The sequence below is a fragment of the Rhinopithecus bieti genome, unplaced genomic scaffold (assembly GCF_001698545.2).
Source record: "Rhinopithecus bieti isolate Rb0 unplaced genomic scaffold, ASM169854v2 scaffold_44774, whole genome shotgun sequence".
Classification (NCBI taxonomy): Eukaryota; Metazoa; Chordata; class Mammalia; order Primates; family Cercopithecidae; genus Rhinopithecus; species Rhinopithecus bieti.
In genome coordinates, this window is record NW_016819032.1 from 271,239 (window position 1) to 289,408 (window position 18,170).

The window sequence follows — 18,170 nt, forward strand, 5'->3', positions numbered from 1 at the left end:
CATTTCCTGTGAGTGTCATGTCAGCACTCAAAATATTTTGGATTTTGCAGCATTTCCGATTTCAGAGCGTTTCAGATTTTGGATCTTTGGATTTGGGCTGCTCATCTGTATAAGTAAAGAAAGAAACTGTCCATCAGTAGGGGAGTCGGTCAGTTGTAAAATTACAGAATTAAAAAAAGACATTGCCAATATTCATGCAACCATTGTCATGGGATAAGTAGGTTCTGCTTACCCACATTAGTATTTGTTGTCTCTGTAGTTACATCTTCATTGTGCAGGTGATCAGCCTGATGCCAGTCATCATTTATGTTGTCTCACTAATATCCCTTTTCTGATTTCATGCTTCGTAATCAGTGTTCTGAAACTTTGATTCCTGAGTATTCTACCAACAGAAAGCCTGTGCTCATTGGTCAGTTGATAGCAAGTTATATTTATCGCTATACATTGGCATTCATCCACATTAACTGTGTTGTAGTGATTAACATCTCACCATTACTTAACTCTGAGAAAATAGTGGGATTAAATACCTGAGTCTGTAAGGCCAAATGACAGACCTTGGACCAAGATAAAATCACCAATATAAGTGTTATGTTTTGAGACCTGTGAAAAGCTGGCAACTATCCCATACACACATCAAGATGCTTGTGTACCGAGAGTATACTAGTCTTGTATTTGAATCTCTGACTGGCCAATCTAAATTTCCTTAAAGTCTGAGAGAAGCTGAGTGTGGTGGTACATGCCTTTAGTCCCAGCTGCGAAGGAGACTGAGGTGGGAGGATTGCTTGGGGCCAGGAGTTCAAGACCACCTTGGGCAACAGAGCAAGACCCTGTCTCTTAAAGAAAACAAGTCTGAGATAGTTTATTTTTTAAAATAAATTTTAAAAACATTCAGCTAGAGAAAATTATCAGATACTGGGGGATAAAGTAATCCACATAGGTAAATAACAATAATAGATACCATTAATTAGGTATTTGGTATTTGTCAAGTGTTGGTTCACATCAGTACTTAAAATTCCAACCCTGTGAGGTGTACGTAGAAGTCCTCATGATCTGAATCCTCTGTTTAGGCAACAGAAGGCATATAAAATTGTAATTTTAAGTCATATGATTAGCAAAAGGAAAATGTAATTGCCAAAGCCGTATAGCACAGTAGTTTAAAATAGAACTGTATTTGTATATAATCTCTGCCACTTAAAAAAGATCTTCAGTTTTTTTTAAGATTTCTGAATTAATTTTCCTCTTTTAAACATAAAATACTTCTACCTACATCCCACATATGTAGGCTATTACACTGTATCGGATAGTTTCTATCTCTGGTTTCCCCTTAATCACACTTCTATTCTCTTTTATATACTCTGGTTTATCTGATTTTTTAAGATTTTATTATAAAAGTAGTAATTTTTATTGCAAAAAAATAAAATATCCACAAACTGTCAATTGGAAAGATAAAAAATTTAAGACAAAAAATCAAATATACAAATGAGAAAGCAAATTCTGCTTTGCTTTTCTCTCCTCAGGGCCACTTTTTGAAGTTACCCATAGTCAAGTTCCTTTTCTATTCCAGAAATGTTCCATGCTTATGCAAATATTAAGTATTGGAATATATGTATTTGTAACATGCTATTAAACTTTGACTACTATATGATATTTTTGGTCAATTTTCATACATTTGTATATCATACCAGTTTCAAATATTTTGCTTTTTACATATTTTGTGGGACAGATTTCTAGAAATGAAATTTCTGGCCATATTATTATATGCTTGTCCGTTACCAGTGACTAGGTTATAATCTTTTTTTTGTTTGGGTTTTGTAAAATTTGTCTTTTTTTTTTTTTTTTTTTTAAACCAGTAGCCCCGGGGTGTTACTTGAATATAATATGGTTAATTTGTTACTTGTTAATGGGATGAATTTGGAACCAGTGCCAGCTTTTATTTTATTTCCAGCAAAGTTAGCTCTTGCTTTTGCAACTGTGTAGATAAGGGGTCAGCAAACTTATTCTGAAAAAGGCCAGGAAGTATTTTAGGCTTTGCTCACCAGATTGACTATGTCATAATCACTCATTTCTGTCACTGAAGTCAAAAAGCAGCTGTGGACAGTATGTTAACAAATGGATGTGGTTACGTTTCAATAAAACTTTACAAAAAACAGGACGCAGGCTAGATTTAGCCCATGGACTGTAGTTTGCCAATTGCTGGTATAGATCAAAATCAAACTCGGCTATCAGAAAATTATAAATCAAATATTCTTCTGGGGGGTGAGGGAAAATAGAGAAAAAAAAATTAACCAAGAAATAAAATAATAGCAGAAATGGGATGTTTCTCCACTTTCATCTTTCTCTCTCTCTCACCCTCCCCAACTCCCTGCCTCCCTCCCTCCCTCTGTCTTTCTATTTATTTTGACACAGAGCCTCACTCTGTTGCCCAGGTTGGAGTGCAGTGGTGCAATTTTAGCTCACTGCAACCTCCACCTCGGGTTCAAGTGATTCTCCTGCCTCGGCCTCCTGAGTAGCTAGGATTAAAAGTGTGTGCCACCACACCTGGCTAATTTTGTATAGTTTTAGTAGATGGGGTTTCACCATGTTGGCCAGGCTAGTCTCCAACTCCTGGCCTCAGGTGATCTGCCTGCCTCAGCCTCCCAAAGTGCTGGGATTACAGGCGTGAGTCACCCTTCCTGACCTCTATTTTCATTAGATGATAATGATTATTTGTTGAAATGGTCATAATGTGCCTGACAAATGGCTATGTTAATACTTTTCACATGCATTTTAACCTTTAGCTACTGTAGTTGAAGCACTATGTTCTATACAATGCAACAGGATATTTTCAGAATGAAATATTAAGACAGTTTTAGATTTTCAGCTATTAAAACAGGTGCTATGCTATGGAATATCTGCAGTTCTAAGTCCTGCACAGTATTATCATATGAGAGTCACAACAACCTTTGAAGTTATTATTGTCATGAACTTCTTTTTACATATGAAGAAATTAATTATTAAAGTATTAAGTAACTTATCCAAGATCACAGAGCTAATATGTAAAGCTACTGAGATTCAAGTCTAACTCCAACATGTAATAAATGAGGAATGAATAAATGATTCCAGATACTGATTTTTTTATCCTAGATTATACTGCAAATGATAGCAGGTATTAGCTTAACAGCAGAAAAAGTACTGTTCGTGCATTACATTATCTCTGCTGATTTTAACTTGTATGTATACACTATGCTTGCTGGTTTTTGTTTTTTTTTTAAACAAGGCAGTGTTCTTAGTGTCGTATGTTTTTTCTTTCTTTTCTCAGGAACCACCAGAAATGGAACTATTGAAATTTTTCAGGCCAGAAAACACTACAGTTTCCTCAAGACCATCAGTAGAGCAGCTTTCTAGTCTCATTAAAACGAGTCTTCATTACCCAGAATCATTTAATCATCCATTTCATCAAAAAAGGTTTGAGCTTTATTTTTGTTAAAAATTTTCTACAACACACTGGCACATGTATTTGTTTCTTTCTTTATTTTGGCAGTGACATTAACCCAAATATTGAAGAGGAAATTTAGAATGTTTTTGAGTCTATAGAAACTTGAACTAAACAGTTCAACTATAGACAATATCAGTTATTTCAGATTTATTAAGTACTAAACTTCATGGCAAATGTGATATATTTGTAATTTTGGTAAATAGCTTGAATGTATAAACCTCTAAAATTCTAAAAATAAGAAGTCCCGAATCAGGCAACATTTCAAAAGGTTGCCAGTTTTGCACATATAAGAAAAGATGGAGAGAAGCCTATTAGAAACAATCTAAGTAATAATTGAAGGTATGAATTTTGGTGAAGTCACCCTGGATGGGGATGGGGATAGAACAGAAAGAGGGGTGGTGACCTGTGGAACAGTGACATCTGAGAAAGAAGCTAAGGAAAAAGAATCCTGTGAAGAAGACTGAAGAAAAGGACCAATTAAAAAATTAGGAAGAAAAGACCAATAAAAAACTATCTCAAAGGTTGAGTGAGAATAGTTCAGCAGAAGTGGTTAATAGTTTAAGATGCTACAGAAAGGTCAAATAGTAAATGGGCCAAAAGGTCATTGGATCTGACAATAAGGAGATCATTCATGATTTTTGAGAAGAATGCCACTGTTTAGGGGGTAGAAGCATGACATCATAGGTTGAGAAGCGAATAGGAGGTAAGAAAGTAAAGATACTGTGTTGACCATCGTTTCAAGAAACTGGGCTATGAAAAGGGATCAGGGAGTATCTGTTCTTACTAGGTAAGATATAGGTATGTTTGTGGTCTTGAAGAAAATGATGAGATACAGGGAAAGTAACAAAATCCTTAGTAGATGGAAAGATAACATGCACTGAAGAATGATAGGATTTGCTTTGCGCTAAAGAAGGGACCTTCTTACACATTATGGAGTGCCTCCATTTTAGGGGGTAGTTATAAGAGCAAGGTTAGCTAATTAATCTAGGAAATAAGAGTAAAGAGTAGAGAATTTGAAAAAAGTGAAATTTTAGGATAGCTACTGAGAAGATGCTAGCTGAGGATGCACAGAAGGAGTACTGAGCAAAATTAAGACCTTGACAGTGACTTTAAGAGGAAAAATATTTTACAAAGTAACTTAGAGCTGGGCATGGTAGTACACACCTGTAGTTCCAGCTACTTGGGAGGCCGAGGCAGGAGGATCACTTGAGCCTATTAGTTTGAGGCTACAGTCAGCTGTGTTTGCACCACTGCACTCTAGCCTGGGCAGAACAGCAAGACCCTCTCTCTGTTTTTTATTTTTTTTAAGTGTTTTTTTTTTTTTACAAAGCTAACACCTAAATAATTACCTCTATAATCTCTATGCAAGTAGAATTATACAGAGTATATTCGTATGTCTAGCTTCTTTCATTTAATACTATATTAGTAAGAGTCAGCCATTGCGTGAACCTGTAGAATTGATTTTCATTGCATATGAATATGTTTGGATATACCAGAATTAGTTTATCTACTTAAGTGTTAATGGACTTTTAAAATATTTTCTTTTTTTCTTCTTCTTCTTTTTCTTTTTTAAAAATTTTTCTGAGACAGAGTCAGTCTGCTGCCCAGGCTGGAGTGCAGTGGTACGATCTTGGCTCACTGCAAACTCTGCCTCCCAGGTTCAAGTGATTCTCGTGCCTCAGCCTTTGAGTAACTGGGATTACAGGTGTGCACCGTGCACCAGCAGCTCAGCCAACTTTGCTATTTTTAGTAGAGATGGAGTTTTACCATGTTGGCCAGGCTAGTCTCGAATTCCTGGGCTCAAGCAATCTGCCCGCCTCGGCCTCCCAAAGTGCTGGGATCACAGGCATGAGCCACCACGCTCAGCCATAGAATAGTTTCTGGTTTGAACTATTTTGAATTCTGCTGTGAATATTCTTCTGCACCTTTCCTTGTACATCTGTGCTTGCCTTTTTTTTTTACATAGAAACTTTTCCAAAGTGGTTTCACTAATTTGCATATCCCAGTAGCAGCATATGCGAATTCCTTCTGCTTGATACCTTCATCAGCACTTACTCTTGTTGGATCTTTAAAAAATTTTATCCTAAGTTATGCTTTAAATACGTGTGGTCTTAAGTCTTTGTCATGATCTTAATGTTGCCCACCCAGTACTCATTCTTTGTTCCTTTCTCCGATACAGATGTGTGCAGGGTTCACCTGGGGAAATGTAAGAAATACTGAAGGATGGGCCAGGTGCGATGGCTCACGCCTGTAATCCCAGTACTTCGGGAGGCCAGGGTGGGCGGATCACGAGGTCAGGAGATGGAGACCATCCTGGCTAACACGGTGAAACCCCATCTCTACTAAAAATACAAAAAAGTTAGCCAGGCGTGGTGGCAGGCAGCTGTAGTCCCAGCTACTCGGGAGGCTGAGGCAGGAGAATGATGTGAACCCAGGAGGCAGAGCTTGCAGTGAGCCAAGATCGTGCCACTGCACTCCAGCCTGGGCAACAGAGCAAGACTGTGTCTCCACAACAACAACAAAAAAAAACTGAAGGATGCTTCATTCAGTCCTACCCCCAGAGGTTCCAATTTGATTGGCCCAGAGTAGGGCTTGGCATCTGGATTTTTCTTAAGTTCTCCAGGTAATCCTAATATGCAACCATAAGTGAAAATTAAAATGTTTATATTTTATCCTTATTGAATCTCATACACTTCTATGAGCAATTTTGATTCCCTGATTCATTTTAACCCAATCTTCTACTTCAGCTCTGTTTATTAAACCTGTCCTGCTTCATGTACTTTCTGAATACCCTTGGTGCTTCTTTTTAACCTTAGTGTTTAAAACCTTTGCTACATTTACAGGCTAGGATGTTTAGGAGTTCTCTACATCATTCTACTGGGGTTAAAAAACCCTATAGAATCTTTGTGAAACAGGAAAGTTTTGATCAAACTAAAGTAGAAGAGTGGGTTAAATGAAGCGCATTCCAAAATCAAAACTCTGCATGGAAGTATGTAAAAACAAGGCAGGTTCAAGGATAAAATGTGACGGTTTTCTCCTTGGCTGCACATTAGAATCACTTGGGAATTTCTGAAATTCCCAATGCTCGGGCTGATGGATTCAGTCAGATTCTCTGGAAGCAGGGTTCAGGCATCTCTAGTTTTAAAATGTCTTCAGATCATACCTATGTCCATCTCTATTAGTCATTGTTGCCACAATAATGCTTCATAACAAACCATTTCAGAAATCAGTAGCTTATAATAAAGCATTTATTTCCATACTCATGGGTCTGCTGGTTGATAATTTGGCTGTAGCTCTGCTTTGGTCTGTGTGCTGTTTGGATTTGGCACCTGAAGAAACTTAGGTTCACGTCTGTGCCACATATATTTTGGGCCCAGTTCAAAGGGGCAGCTGCTACCTGGAGTATATTCTGGTGGCATGGCTCCGGAGTATAAAAAATGAGCCAAATTGCAAAAGCACATTTAAGACTTTTGCTTGCATCGAAAGATACTAATGTTTCATTGGCCAAATAGCCTCACTTCCATAATCAACAAGGATGATTCACAGACCCACAGTGGGTGTGAATAACTGCTAAGTAGTACTCACAGTTACCACAGTAACCAAGGTTGAGAACCATTGAAATGAAGGATCAAGTGATTGGGTGTCCGTGTAAAACTCAAAAACAGATGAGAGCGTATAATTGAGAAAGCTAGAGAGATGGGAGATGGTGGTGAGAGTGGGGTGACCGAGTATTATGTTAGGAATAGTTGTCTGATGTGATGGGGGAAGAATGTCCTGGTTTGGTCATGGAAGTCGTGTGGGTGAGTTTTGAATAGCACTGAAGATTGTGGAGATGATAGGTCCAGGATTTGGGAAGGTATTGAATAAGTCATCTACCTAGACAGTGAAGTTGTCCAAAATGATGACAAGACTTGGAGTTGAAGGAAGAAAACAAACTTCCCTGACACTTTTAAAATTATGCCAATAGATGGTACAAAAGAGGTAGCCGGAGAATAGTGTCTTACTAGGTGTATGCCTCTGCTTGACCGATACAGCAGGTGAATTCACAAATGAGAGGTGAAGATGTTCAAACTACACATGCTTCATCTTTACCTCAAATATTTCAAAATATCCATTTCCTCCCCCTTCCTCAAAGAATTCTCACTGTCTCACTGTGTTACTTTATTGGAATGAGAACAGAAAAAAGAATACAAACCTTAAGGTAGTTTATGATGCAAGAGTGGAGGCATCTTTACAGGAGAGGTAGTAGGAAGAAATCATTAAGAACTACATCAGTCACCCCGAGATATGGAAGATGTTGGAAGAAATACAGCATCTATTGTTGAGAGGATGATACAGTTAAAGATAGATGTAGAAACACAAAGAGAAGACATGGAGGATATAGGGAAGCATTCTTAATTTAATGGGGCGTTCGGAAAACAAGTAGAAATGTGAGGAAATGGGACAGTAGGATGTTTGGTCATGGTGGTGGGACACAGAGCAGTAGAGGTATGAGAGTAGAATAAAGAATAGGTGACAGGAGATAACAAAGATAAAATCATACTGGGTTTAGCTGCCGTGAGCATGAGTTGTTATATTAAATAATGTTTCTGGAGCTTTTGAACATGTGCTAGTCACTATTCTCAGCACTTAACATGTTTTATCTTACCTAATCACCACAACAAACCCAAGAGGTAGGTAGAATCAATTATTATTCTTTGCAGTTTACAGTTGAGAAAACTGAGGTGCAGGTAGCAGTCTGACTCTAGAGCCCAGCTTTTTCATTGGGTGCAGCGGTGGGAGAATAGTTGTCAGAACTTTGATTTCTCAGCCCTGTTTGTGGTTCATTAGATTAGCATTTTAGAAAAACTACCATGTAAAGCAGTTTTCAAAATGTAGTCCCAAGGCCAGGCCCGGTGGCACACACCTGTAATCCCAGCACTTTGGGAGGCCAAGGCAGGCAGATCACCTGAGGTTAGGAGTTCAAGACCAGCCTAGTCAACATGGTGAAACCCCTTTCTATTAAAAAATTAAAAAATTAGCTGGGTGTGGTGGCGAGCACCTGCAATCCCAGCTACTTGGGAGGCTGAGGCAGAATAGCTTGAAACTGGGAAGCGGAGGGTACAGTGAGCCAATATTGCACCATTGCACTCCAGCTTGGGCGACAAGAGCAAAACTGCATCTCAAAGAATAGATAAATAAACAACAACCACCACCACCAAAATGTGGTCGCAGACCAGGAGCATTAGTATCATCTGGGAACTCAGAAATGCAATTTCTTTTTTCTTTTTCTTTTTTTTTTTGAGACGGAGTCTCGCTCTGTCGCCCAGGCTGGAGTGCAGTGGCGCCATCTCGGCTCACTACAAACTCCGCCTCCTGGGTTCACGTCATTCTCCTGCCTCAGCCTCCTAAGTAGCTGGGACTACAGGCACCTGCCCCCACGCCCGGCTAATTTTTGTATTTTTAGTAGAGACAGGGTTTCACCGTGTTAGCCAGGTTTGTCTTAATCTCCTGACCTCATAATCCGCCCACCTCAGCCTCCCAAAATGCTGGGATTACAAGCGTGAGCCACTGCGCCCAGCCTAGAAATGCAATTTTTGGGGCTACACCCCAGACCTGTGGAATTAGAATCTCTGAGAGTAGGCCCAGCAGGTTTTTTTTTTTTTTTTTTTTTTTTTTTACAAGCTTGCCAGGTATTTCTGGTGCATGCTCAAGTGTGAGAAACATGGTTAAAGAATAGATTGCATTGTGGTGCTAATTAAGAGGCTCTTGCAGTAAAATGAGACATAAGACTTGAACTTGTAAGGAAAATGAGATACAGTGAAGTAACCAAGTTCCAGAGATGTGTAGGTGAGAGAATTGGCAGGAATTTGTGAAGAACATTGGGAGTGAAGGTTAGTGAGTGTTAGGAGGAGTCAGTATGATACTTACAGTTTGCTGGGGTAGATGGGGGTACTCTTCACTGGAATGAGGATGATGAGTTTCACTTTGGACCAGGAGATATCCAGATGTTCACATTTCTTCCTCTACTGGAAGCATTTGGATAAGGTACAAAGAATTTGACATTTGAGGATCAAATGGGAACAGAATAGCATAAGTTCCTGAATATTTACTTGGGGCTACAAATTGCGCAATTGGAATTTAATTTAATGAGATGCTTCAGAATGACTGGACACCTACCCAGCAGTCTCTGTTGCCGTTCTTGCTACATGAGAAGTTTGGGGGGGAAGTTAGGGAATAGCATCAGTACAACCTGGTATGGTTTTTAAATCATCTTAGTTTTTGCTTAGGGAAACCTGATGTTTGCAGTTTGCAGTATTGTTTAAAAGGTATTTCTTAGTAAGAAGATATAAAATTTCTGAAAGTGTAAAATATATTATCTGAGCAGAATTTAAAAGTTAATGTGTATGAACTTACACGGTTACTATTTTTTCGTCTTTACTATCTTTGTGTTTATAGAGTAAAATGTCTATAATAGTATATAACCGTGCTTCATTTGTACGTTACGTTCATTTCTTGCATTCTTGATTTGAAATCTGTACTACTCTATTCACATGTCCTCTTCTGTCACTGCCTGTCTTTTTTCCTACGCTTTAGTAATTTATTAATTATAACATGGTATCAGAAAGTAGGCTACCTGAGCAAAATGAATCCACTCTAAAGGGATTTCCTCACAACTATATAGAAATCATTCTCATGTTCTTCAGAACATGATGTTGTGCAAATTTGATAGAAAACAAATGTCAGTCTAGGGCAAGTTCTCAAAATTAAGTAATTTTAATAAGCACAAAGATAACAGTATTAGTTGTTGGCATTTTCATGGTTTACTTTTCTTCATTGATTTAAGTTGAAATTTTGTTTCTCATTTTGTGAAATATCTAGAAATAGTTGTTTTAGATTAACTNTCACTGCCTGTCTTTTTTCCTACGCTTTAGTAATTTATTAATTATAACATGGTATCAGAAAGTAGGCTACCTGAGCAAAATGAATCCACTCTAAAGGGATTTCCTCACAACTATATAGAAATCATTCTCATGTTCTTCAGAACATGATGTTGTGCAAATTTGATAGAAAAACAAATGTCAGTCTAGGGCAAGTTCTCAAAATTAAGTAATTTTTAATAAGCACAAAGATAACAGTATTAGTTGTTGGCATTTTCATGGTTTACTTTTTCTTCATTGATTTAAGTTGAAATTTTGTTTCTCATTTTGTGAAATATCTAGAAATAGTTGTTTTTAGATTAACTGTAATAAATGAAAATAAAATAGTTCTATGAATGTATATCTTCTGATATTTAGTATGGTCATTGTATTAATATATTTTTTATTTACAAAACAATTTGTCTTGAGTGATTTTGGAACTTGATCTCTTTCCTTCTTGAATCTGGGTGGTTTTAAGGAGCTTATGCTCTGTTACATATTCTTAAGTGTTATTTTCAGGAAAATTGCTTTTAAGAAGAAAAAAATATGTAACTTTTTTTATTTTTCTTCCATAGCCTTTGTTTAGTACCAGTCACCCTTTTGCTTTCCAATTGTTCTAAGGCTGATGTAGATGTCATAGTTGATCTTCGGCATAAAACAACAAGGTAAAGATTTGTTTAGTGCAAGGTTATTTTGTAGTTTAAGGTTCAAAGTGATTTGGGAGCAATTTAATATTTTGAAATTATGCAAATAATTTCATGGATAAGAAAGTTACTAAAGCATGTCCTGGTTTTTTATTTGGTAATACAGAAGGCTTACAGATGTGTTACAGAGGTTTTAAATATTAAAGATTTTTTTTCTTGATTATAAAATAGCACTTAAAAAAAATTCAGTTCCGCCGGGCGCGGTGGCTAAAGCCTGTAATCCCAGCACTTTGGGAGGCCGAGACGGGCGGATCACAAGGTCAGGAGATCGAGACCATCCTGGCTAACCCGGTGAAACCCCGTCTCTACTAAAAAATATAAAAAACTAGCCGGGCGAGGTGGCGGGCGCTTGTAGTCCCAGCTACTCGGGAGGCTGAGGCAGGAGAATGGCGTAAACCCAGGAGGCGGAGCTTGCAGTGAGCTGAGATCTGGCCACTGCACTCCAGCCTGGGTGACAGAGCGAGACTCCCCCTCAAAAAAATTCAGTTCCACAATCCCACATCACATACTCCTAGAGCCAAATGCTTTTGGGAATTCAGAAATTTTGAATTTTGGAAAATACTATGAAGCATGCACTTAATATTTTTGTATAACACCCCAAACAGGATCTGAGACAGTTCTCTGAAATCCAGACACACACCTATATATATGATTTTGTGTATCATAAATTTATTAACAATACTTTATTGGGGGCTACTGGGTTGTTTTCCATTTTTCAATATTATAAACAGTTTCAATATTATAAGCATTCATGTACACACATTTATATATGGCTAACTAAGGGTTTAAAAGCTTAGATTTGAAACCAAGTTCTAACATACTCTTATGGGCATTAAATGAAATAATCCACTCTTAGCATTGTGCCTAGAAAATAGTAACTATTAATAATAAATGTTAGCTGTTATAGTAATGATGTTGCTATTATTAATAAACAGTTGGCTTCATAAAATAATTTTTAGAAATAGAATTGTTAGACGAAAGGCATATGTATGTTTGTTTTTTTCTTGAGATGGAGTCTTGCTCTGTCATGGGCTAGAGTGCAGTGACGCAGTCTCAGCTCACTGCAACCTCCACCTCCCAGGTTCAAGCGATTCTCCTGCCTCAGCCTCCTTGAGTGGCTGGGATTATGAGCATGCACCACCATACCTGGCTAATTTTGTATTTTTAGTAGAGATGGGGCTTCATTATGTTGGTAGACTGGTCTTGAACTCCTAACCTCAGGTGATCCACCTGCCTTGGCCTCCCAAAGTGCTGGGATCATAGGCGTGAGCCACCGCGCCCAGCTGAAAGGGATATGTTAATGTGACTTTGGGGAGGAAAATTATAAAGAAAAAATCCTGCAACTTACCATTTTCCTCCTCCCTTAGTCCAGAAGCACTGGAAATCCATGGGTCGTTCACGTGGCTTGGACAAACACAGTATAAACTTCAACTTAAAAGCCAGGAGATTCATAGTCTGCAGCTGAAAGCGTGCTTTGTTCATACAGGTGTTTATAACCTTGGAACTCCTAGGGTATTTGCCAAGTTATCGGACCAAGTTACAGTGTTTGAAACAAGTCAGCAGAATTCCATGCCTGCCCTGATCATCATCAATAATGTGTGACAACTTGGACATTTGTACTGAAATCCACGATAATCAGTTTGTGCTGGATGGGCTTTACAGCAGTATTTGATATACCTAACTTGTTATGGAGGTTGATTGATATCTTATCCCTGCAAAATACTTTGACTTGTCATTTTGTTTATGATGCAAAGCACGTTGGACTGAGAATACTTACATTCTTTTTCTGTATTTCTTTAAACCCTGAGAATAATTTACATGCTCATAATACAGGATTTCGCCATATCTGTGCACCTTATTAAGCCCCATCTTAAGAAAACACAAAGTCTAAGTCTGCTGTTACAACTTGTCAATGGCATATAAATCTTAGGAGATGATTCTGAGAAAGGAAAGGCGTTGTTGGCAGTACTCCTGTTAAGCCATTAGTCTCTAAATTCCAGCTTTACTGTGAAGTTCTATAGAGTGTTAAATACCAATTTTCCTGTCTTGCTTCACACAGTTCCTTAAAATCAGTTTTGAACTTTGGTCATAGAGTCTTCATATTTCAGTATCTGGTGGTCCCTATGGCTTATACATAACTTTGTAAAAAGAAAAAAAATTTTTTTCTGATGCTTTGAATATAGTTTTGAAAGGAGTTTTGACTTTTTCCCCCTCATCTCAGTAGAGTGTACTATTTCACAATACAATTTTGTCATTAAAATTATCATATTCTTTATTATATAACGTTAACAATTGAGTTGATCTGTTTAAAATATAAATCTCAATTAAAATAAGCTTTTCAAAATGTATTATATTTATAACAAATGTACTGTAAATAGAATAAAGACATGCTATTCACTGTATAGAGTATCTGTTGATTAGAAAGTCTGGTTTCAAAATAACTTTTTATTCAGAGAATGGGCATTTGGACATAGGAAATTTCAATTCAGCCCTGCTGCAGATAAAGAAATGGGAGCAAGGGTGTTTCAAATGAAGCTCTCTTGTAATTGGAGAAGGAGGGAAGACAGGGTGTAGGGGTGGGTGGCAGGGAGTACAAGAGCCAGGGTCAGCCAAGTCTGGAGCAGATGGGGTCCTTGTGCCATTGACAGCTACCATGGTTTGTTCCATCTCAATCCCGGCACTAATCAGAGCACACTGCACCAAAGTGGGGAGAGATCAAAAGACCCCGTTTTCAGACTGAAGATTCCAAACTTGTACTTGGAACAACTCTTCTTGAGAGAGAGGGGTGGTTAGTCTGTGTGCCTTTCTGCACCTGCTGCTCATGCTTCTGGATCTTAAGTAGGTCTCTGGCTTCTCAGCTCCTTCCACTCTGTGTCTTAGCAGGTGTGGGACAAGGTGGAGAGGAAGGTCACATTCTAAGGACACTCATTTCCTTCTTGAGAGTTTAGGGCCATGGGCTTATAAAAAAGTCTGAGGAGCAAAGGAAATACAAGAATGAGAAGGAGGCATAGTCACAGTAGTGTCTCATATTTAAACCACTCAGCTGAATATTAAATTGAACAGATTGTTAGACACTAATAAAAAAAATTAAACTACATAAACCTACAACTGAATATATTAAAAATAAAGGTAATAAAGCACTCAAAATTACTTCGTAGATATTACTCAAGATTATTTATTTCTATTGCATCTGTGTCCTGGAAATATGTAATGGTGTGTTTCTGTTCATCTCTTGCCAACCCTGCATTCAGTGACTTGCTGGTAGCTTGAAATTGATGATAGTGGAATGTTTACCTCAGGAAAACCAGCAAATGCTACACACCAGGGCTTGATTTATTTTTGTTGTCTACGCTAGACCTAAGAAAGTGTTGGAGAAAATGTTAGTGATGTATATTAAATTTAAAAGTGTTGCATATTTGTAGCTATTACGAGTAGCACAAATAGTTTAGGAAAATATTCCTGCAGTATCTGAAAAGTGTTAACACTTTCCAGCTGTTAACCCAGTTCAACAAAGAAGTTGCCCATATCACTGATGAACTAGTGAAGATCCAACATGTTTTCTCAATTCCTCTTCCTCCTTAATATAAACAAAAATACCAACCAGCATTCATACTAAAATTATTCTTGCTTATCATTTGCAACATAGGTTGGTTTTCTATACAAGAGCTCAGCAAAAATCAAACTACCCTGAGAATCAATTGACTTTTTGGAATTTACAGTAAAGAGTATTGCATATTTTATTGTTACTTGTAAAGGGTGTGCTATACAAACTTTACACAAACGCAGTTTAAAAGATTTTTTTTTCCCCTGGAGAATAATTTGATAAACATTCATCAGCGTACCTCTGGGCATAGACCATGAGAAATGTTCTGACGTCTACATTGCAGTTGGCCAAGAACTAAGGAATTTTATGGAATCTTCCAGCTTTTAGAACCCAGTAGAGCAGTGGTTCTCAAAATGGAGGAGCATAATCATTAGGGAGTTACTAAAAATATAATACCAGAGGTTCTACCTCCTTAACCCAATTTTGTTGGTCTGGTTTGGGGATGAAACTTTGTTTTTGTTGTGAATTTCCTTTTGTTTTCGTTTGTTGTTTTTAAATCTGGATTTTAACAAGCCCCGGTTCTGAAGATAGGATCTGCATGGTACACTTTGGGAAACATTGTCCCAGGAAGCCTGAGAAGCACTATAACGTCGATTAAATTGTCAGGCACATCATGGAAATGTTAGTCTTTCAAAGTTCTAGGTAGCTAGGCCAGTGTTTTAAACACATGCCCCTAAGATACGGTGATTTGTTCCAAAGACTAATTTTCTACTTTAAGGATACTGAAATGAAAATTGAGTTTCTAGTAGCTCATTTGTTCAGTTAGGTTAAACATTTAATAAGGCTGGGGTTGACAATCCCAGCTTGCCTATCAATTTTATTATTTCTTGGCTATTGATCAGAACTATGAACTCTTACAAGGTTTTGGTGTTGGTTGGCCTATTTTGCCATTCCGAATTATTAGGTTCTTTTGGGCAGATACATGCAGTCTCTACTAGGTATAGGTAGATAAGAGTTATAGATAGGATGACCACATAAGTTTTCATCCCAAATGAGACATTTTGAGAATGAAGGAGGGCACTATTAACAATTACAATTATGGGGACAGTGGGGGTAAACTGGGTCTGTTCTGGGCACCGAGATGTAGGCGCCAAGGGAAAGCTTCCCCTCTGCCTTCAAAAGGTTCACTGAAAATAAACTGACAATAAGCGGATATAGAAGAAGGCACGTGAAACTTATTTAACCTGCTTAAGCACAGGGGAGTCACATGAGAACGATTTCCCAGTAACCCAGTGAGGTCCAGATGCTACTGTACACTTCACAGGGGAAAGGGAGACTTGAGGTGTGGCAATTTTGAGGAGTAAATGATTGTTAGTGGAGGTGAATGAACCTGGAGGCAGTAACTTGTAAATGATTCTCTTTGGAATTTGAATGAGCCCAAGAGGCAAACATTGTCAGGCCTCAGAGCCAAAGCGAAGCCATCATACCCCCTGTGACCTGCATGTACACATCCAGATGGCCGGAAGCAACCGAAGAATCACAAAAGAAGTGGCTGGTTCCTGCCTTAACTGATGACATTACCTTGTGAAATTCCTTCTGCTGGCTCAGAAGCTCCCTGACTGAGCACCTTGTGACCCCCGCCCCTGCCTGCCAGAGAACATCGCCTTTGACTGTAATTTTCCACTACCCACCCAGATCCTATAAAATGGCCCCACCCCTATCTCCGTTTACTGACTCTCTTCGGGCTCAGCCCACCTGCACCCAGGTGAAATAAACAGCCTTGTTGCTCACACAAAGCCCGTTTGGTGGTCTCTTCACACGGACACACATGACATTTGGTGCCGAAGACCCGGACTTCTTTGGGACACCGGTCCCCTGTCCCCACCCTCACTCTGTGAGGAGATCCACCTACAACCTCGAGTCCTCAGACCAACTAGCCCAAGGAACATCTCACCAATTTCAAATCGGGTAAGCGGTCTTTTCACCTCTTCTCCAGCCTCTCTCGCTACCCTTCAGTCTCCCTGTCCTTCCAATTCCAGTTCTTTTTCCTCTCTATTAGAGACAAAGGAGACATGTTTTATCCATGGACCCAAAACTCCAGCACCAGTCACAGACTCAAGAAGACAGTCTTCCCTTGGTGTTTAATCAGGCGGGGACGCCTGCCTGATGATTCACCCACACTCCACTGGTGTCTGATCACCGCAGGGACGCCTGCCTGATGATTCACCCACATTCCCTTGGTGGCAAGTCAATTGCAGGGACGCCTGCTTTAGCTGCTCACCACCCCCCTTCTCCGTGTCTCTACCCTCTATTCTCTCTTGGCTTGCCTCCTTCACCATGGGCAACCTTCCACCCTCCATTCCCGCTTCTTCTCCCTTAGCCTGTGTTCTCAAAAACTTAAAACCTCTTCAACTCTCACCTGACCTAAAACCTAAGCATCTTATTTTCTTTTGCAACACGGCTTGGCCCCAATACAAACTCTATAATGGTTCTAACTATCCAGGAAATGGCACTTTTGATTTCTCCATTTTACAAGACCTGGATGATTTTTGTTGAAAAATGGGCAAATGGTTCGAGGTACCTGACGTCCAGGCATTCTTTTACACATTGGTCCCTCCCTAGTCTCTGCTCCCAATGCCACTTGTCCCAAATCTTTCTTCTTTCTCTCCTGCCTGTTCCTTCAGTCTCCACCCCAAGATCTGAGTCCTTCGAATCCTTTTCCACGGACCCATCTGACCTCTCCCCTCCTCCTCAGGCTGGTCCTCGCCAGGCTGAGCCAGGTCCCAATTCTTCTTCAGCCTCCACTCCCCACCCTATAATCATACTTTTATCACCTCCCCTCCTCACACCCGGTCCAGGTTACAGTTTCGTTCTGCAACTAGCCCTCCCCCACCTGCCCAACAATTTCCTCTTAAAGAGGTGGCTGGAGCTAAAGGCATAGTCAAGGTAATGCTCCTTTTTATTTATCCGACCTCTCCCAAATCAGTTAGCGTTTAGGCTCTTTTTCATCAAATATAAAAACTCAACCCAGTTCATGGCCCATTTGGCAACAACCCTTAGACGCTTTACCGCCCTAGACCCAGAGAGGCCAGAAGGCCGTCTTATTCTCAAGATGCATTTTATTACCCAACCCGTTCCTGACTTTAGAAAAGCTCCAAAATTAGATTCTGGCCCTCAAACCCCACAACAAGACTTAATTAACCTCATCTTCAAGGGGTACAAAAATAGAGTAGAGGCAGCCAAGTAGCAACGTATTTCTGAGTTGCAATTCCTTGCCTCCACTGTGAGAGAAACTCCAGCCACATCTCCGACACACAAGAACTTCAAAATGCCTGAACCACAGCGGCCAGGTGTTCCTCCAGGACCGCCTCCCCCTCCCACAGGATCTTGCTTCAAGTGCAGGAAATCTGACTACTGGGCCAAGGAATGCCCGCAGCCCGGGATTCCTCCTAAGCCATGTCCCATCTGTGTGGGACCCCACGGGAAGTCAGACTGCCCAGCTCGCCCGGCAGCCACTCCCAGAGCCCCTGGAACTCTGGCCCAAGGCT

At 39.4% G+C, this 18,170-nt stretch overlaps 1 protein-coding gene and 1 long non-coding RNA gene across 3 annotated transcripts in view; one reads left to right on the top strand and one right to left on the bottom strand.

Annotated features, from left to right (window-relative positions):
• TRAPPC8 (trafficking protein particle complex subunit 8) overlaps positions 1 to 13,480 on the top strand; it is a 116,572-nt gene extending 103,092 nt beyond the window's left edge. Inside the window, 3 exon segments of the mRNA XM_017858050.1 lie at positions 3,299 to 3,444; positions 10,950 to 11,039; positions 12,446 to 13,480. Of these exon segments, the coding sequence (XP_017713539.1) occupies positions 3,299 to 3,444; positions 10,950 to 11,039; positions 12,446 to 12,680 (471 nt within the window). The 3' untranslated portion in view covers positions 12,681 to 13,480.
• A 508-nt stretch (positions 13,481 to 13,988) lies between these two features.
• LOC108519208 (uncharacterized) overlaps positions 13,989 to 18,170 on the bottom strand; it is a 98,035-nt gene continuing 93,853 nt past the window's right edge. Inside the window, exon 12 of one of the 2 annotated variants that reach the window (XR_001882560.1) lies at positions 13,989 to 14,048. This is a non-coding gene — a long non-coding RNA (uncharacterized LOC108519208). The remainder of the gene's footprint in view (positions 14,049 to 18,170) is intronic. The other variant, XR_001882563.1, reaches the window with a different exon arrangement.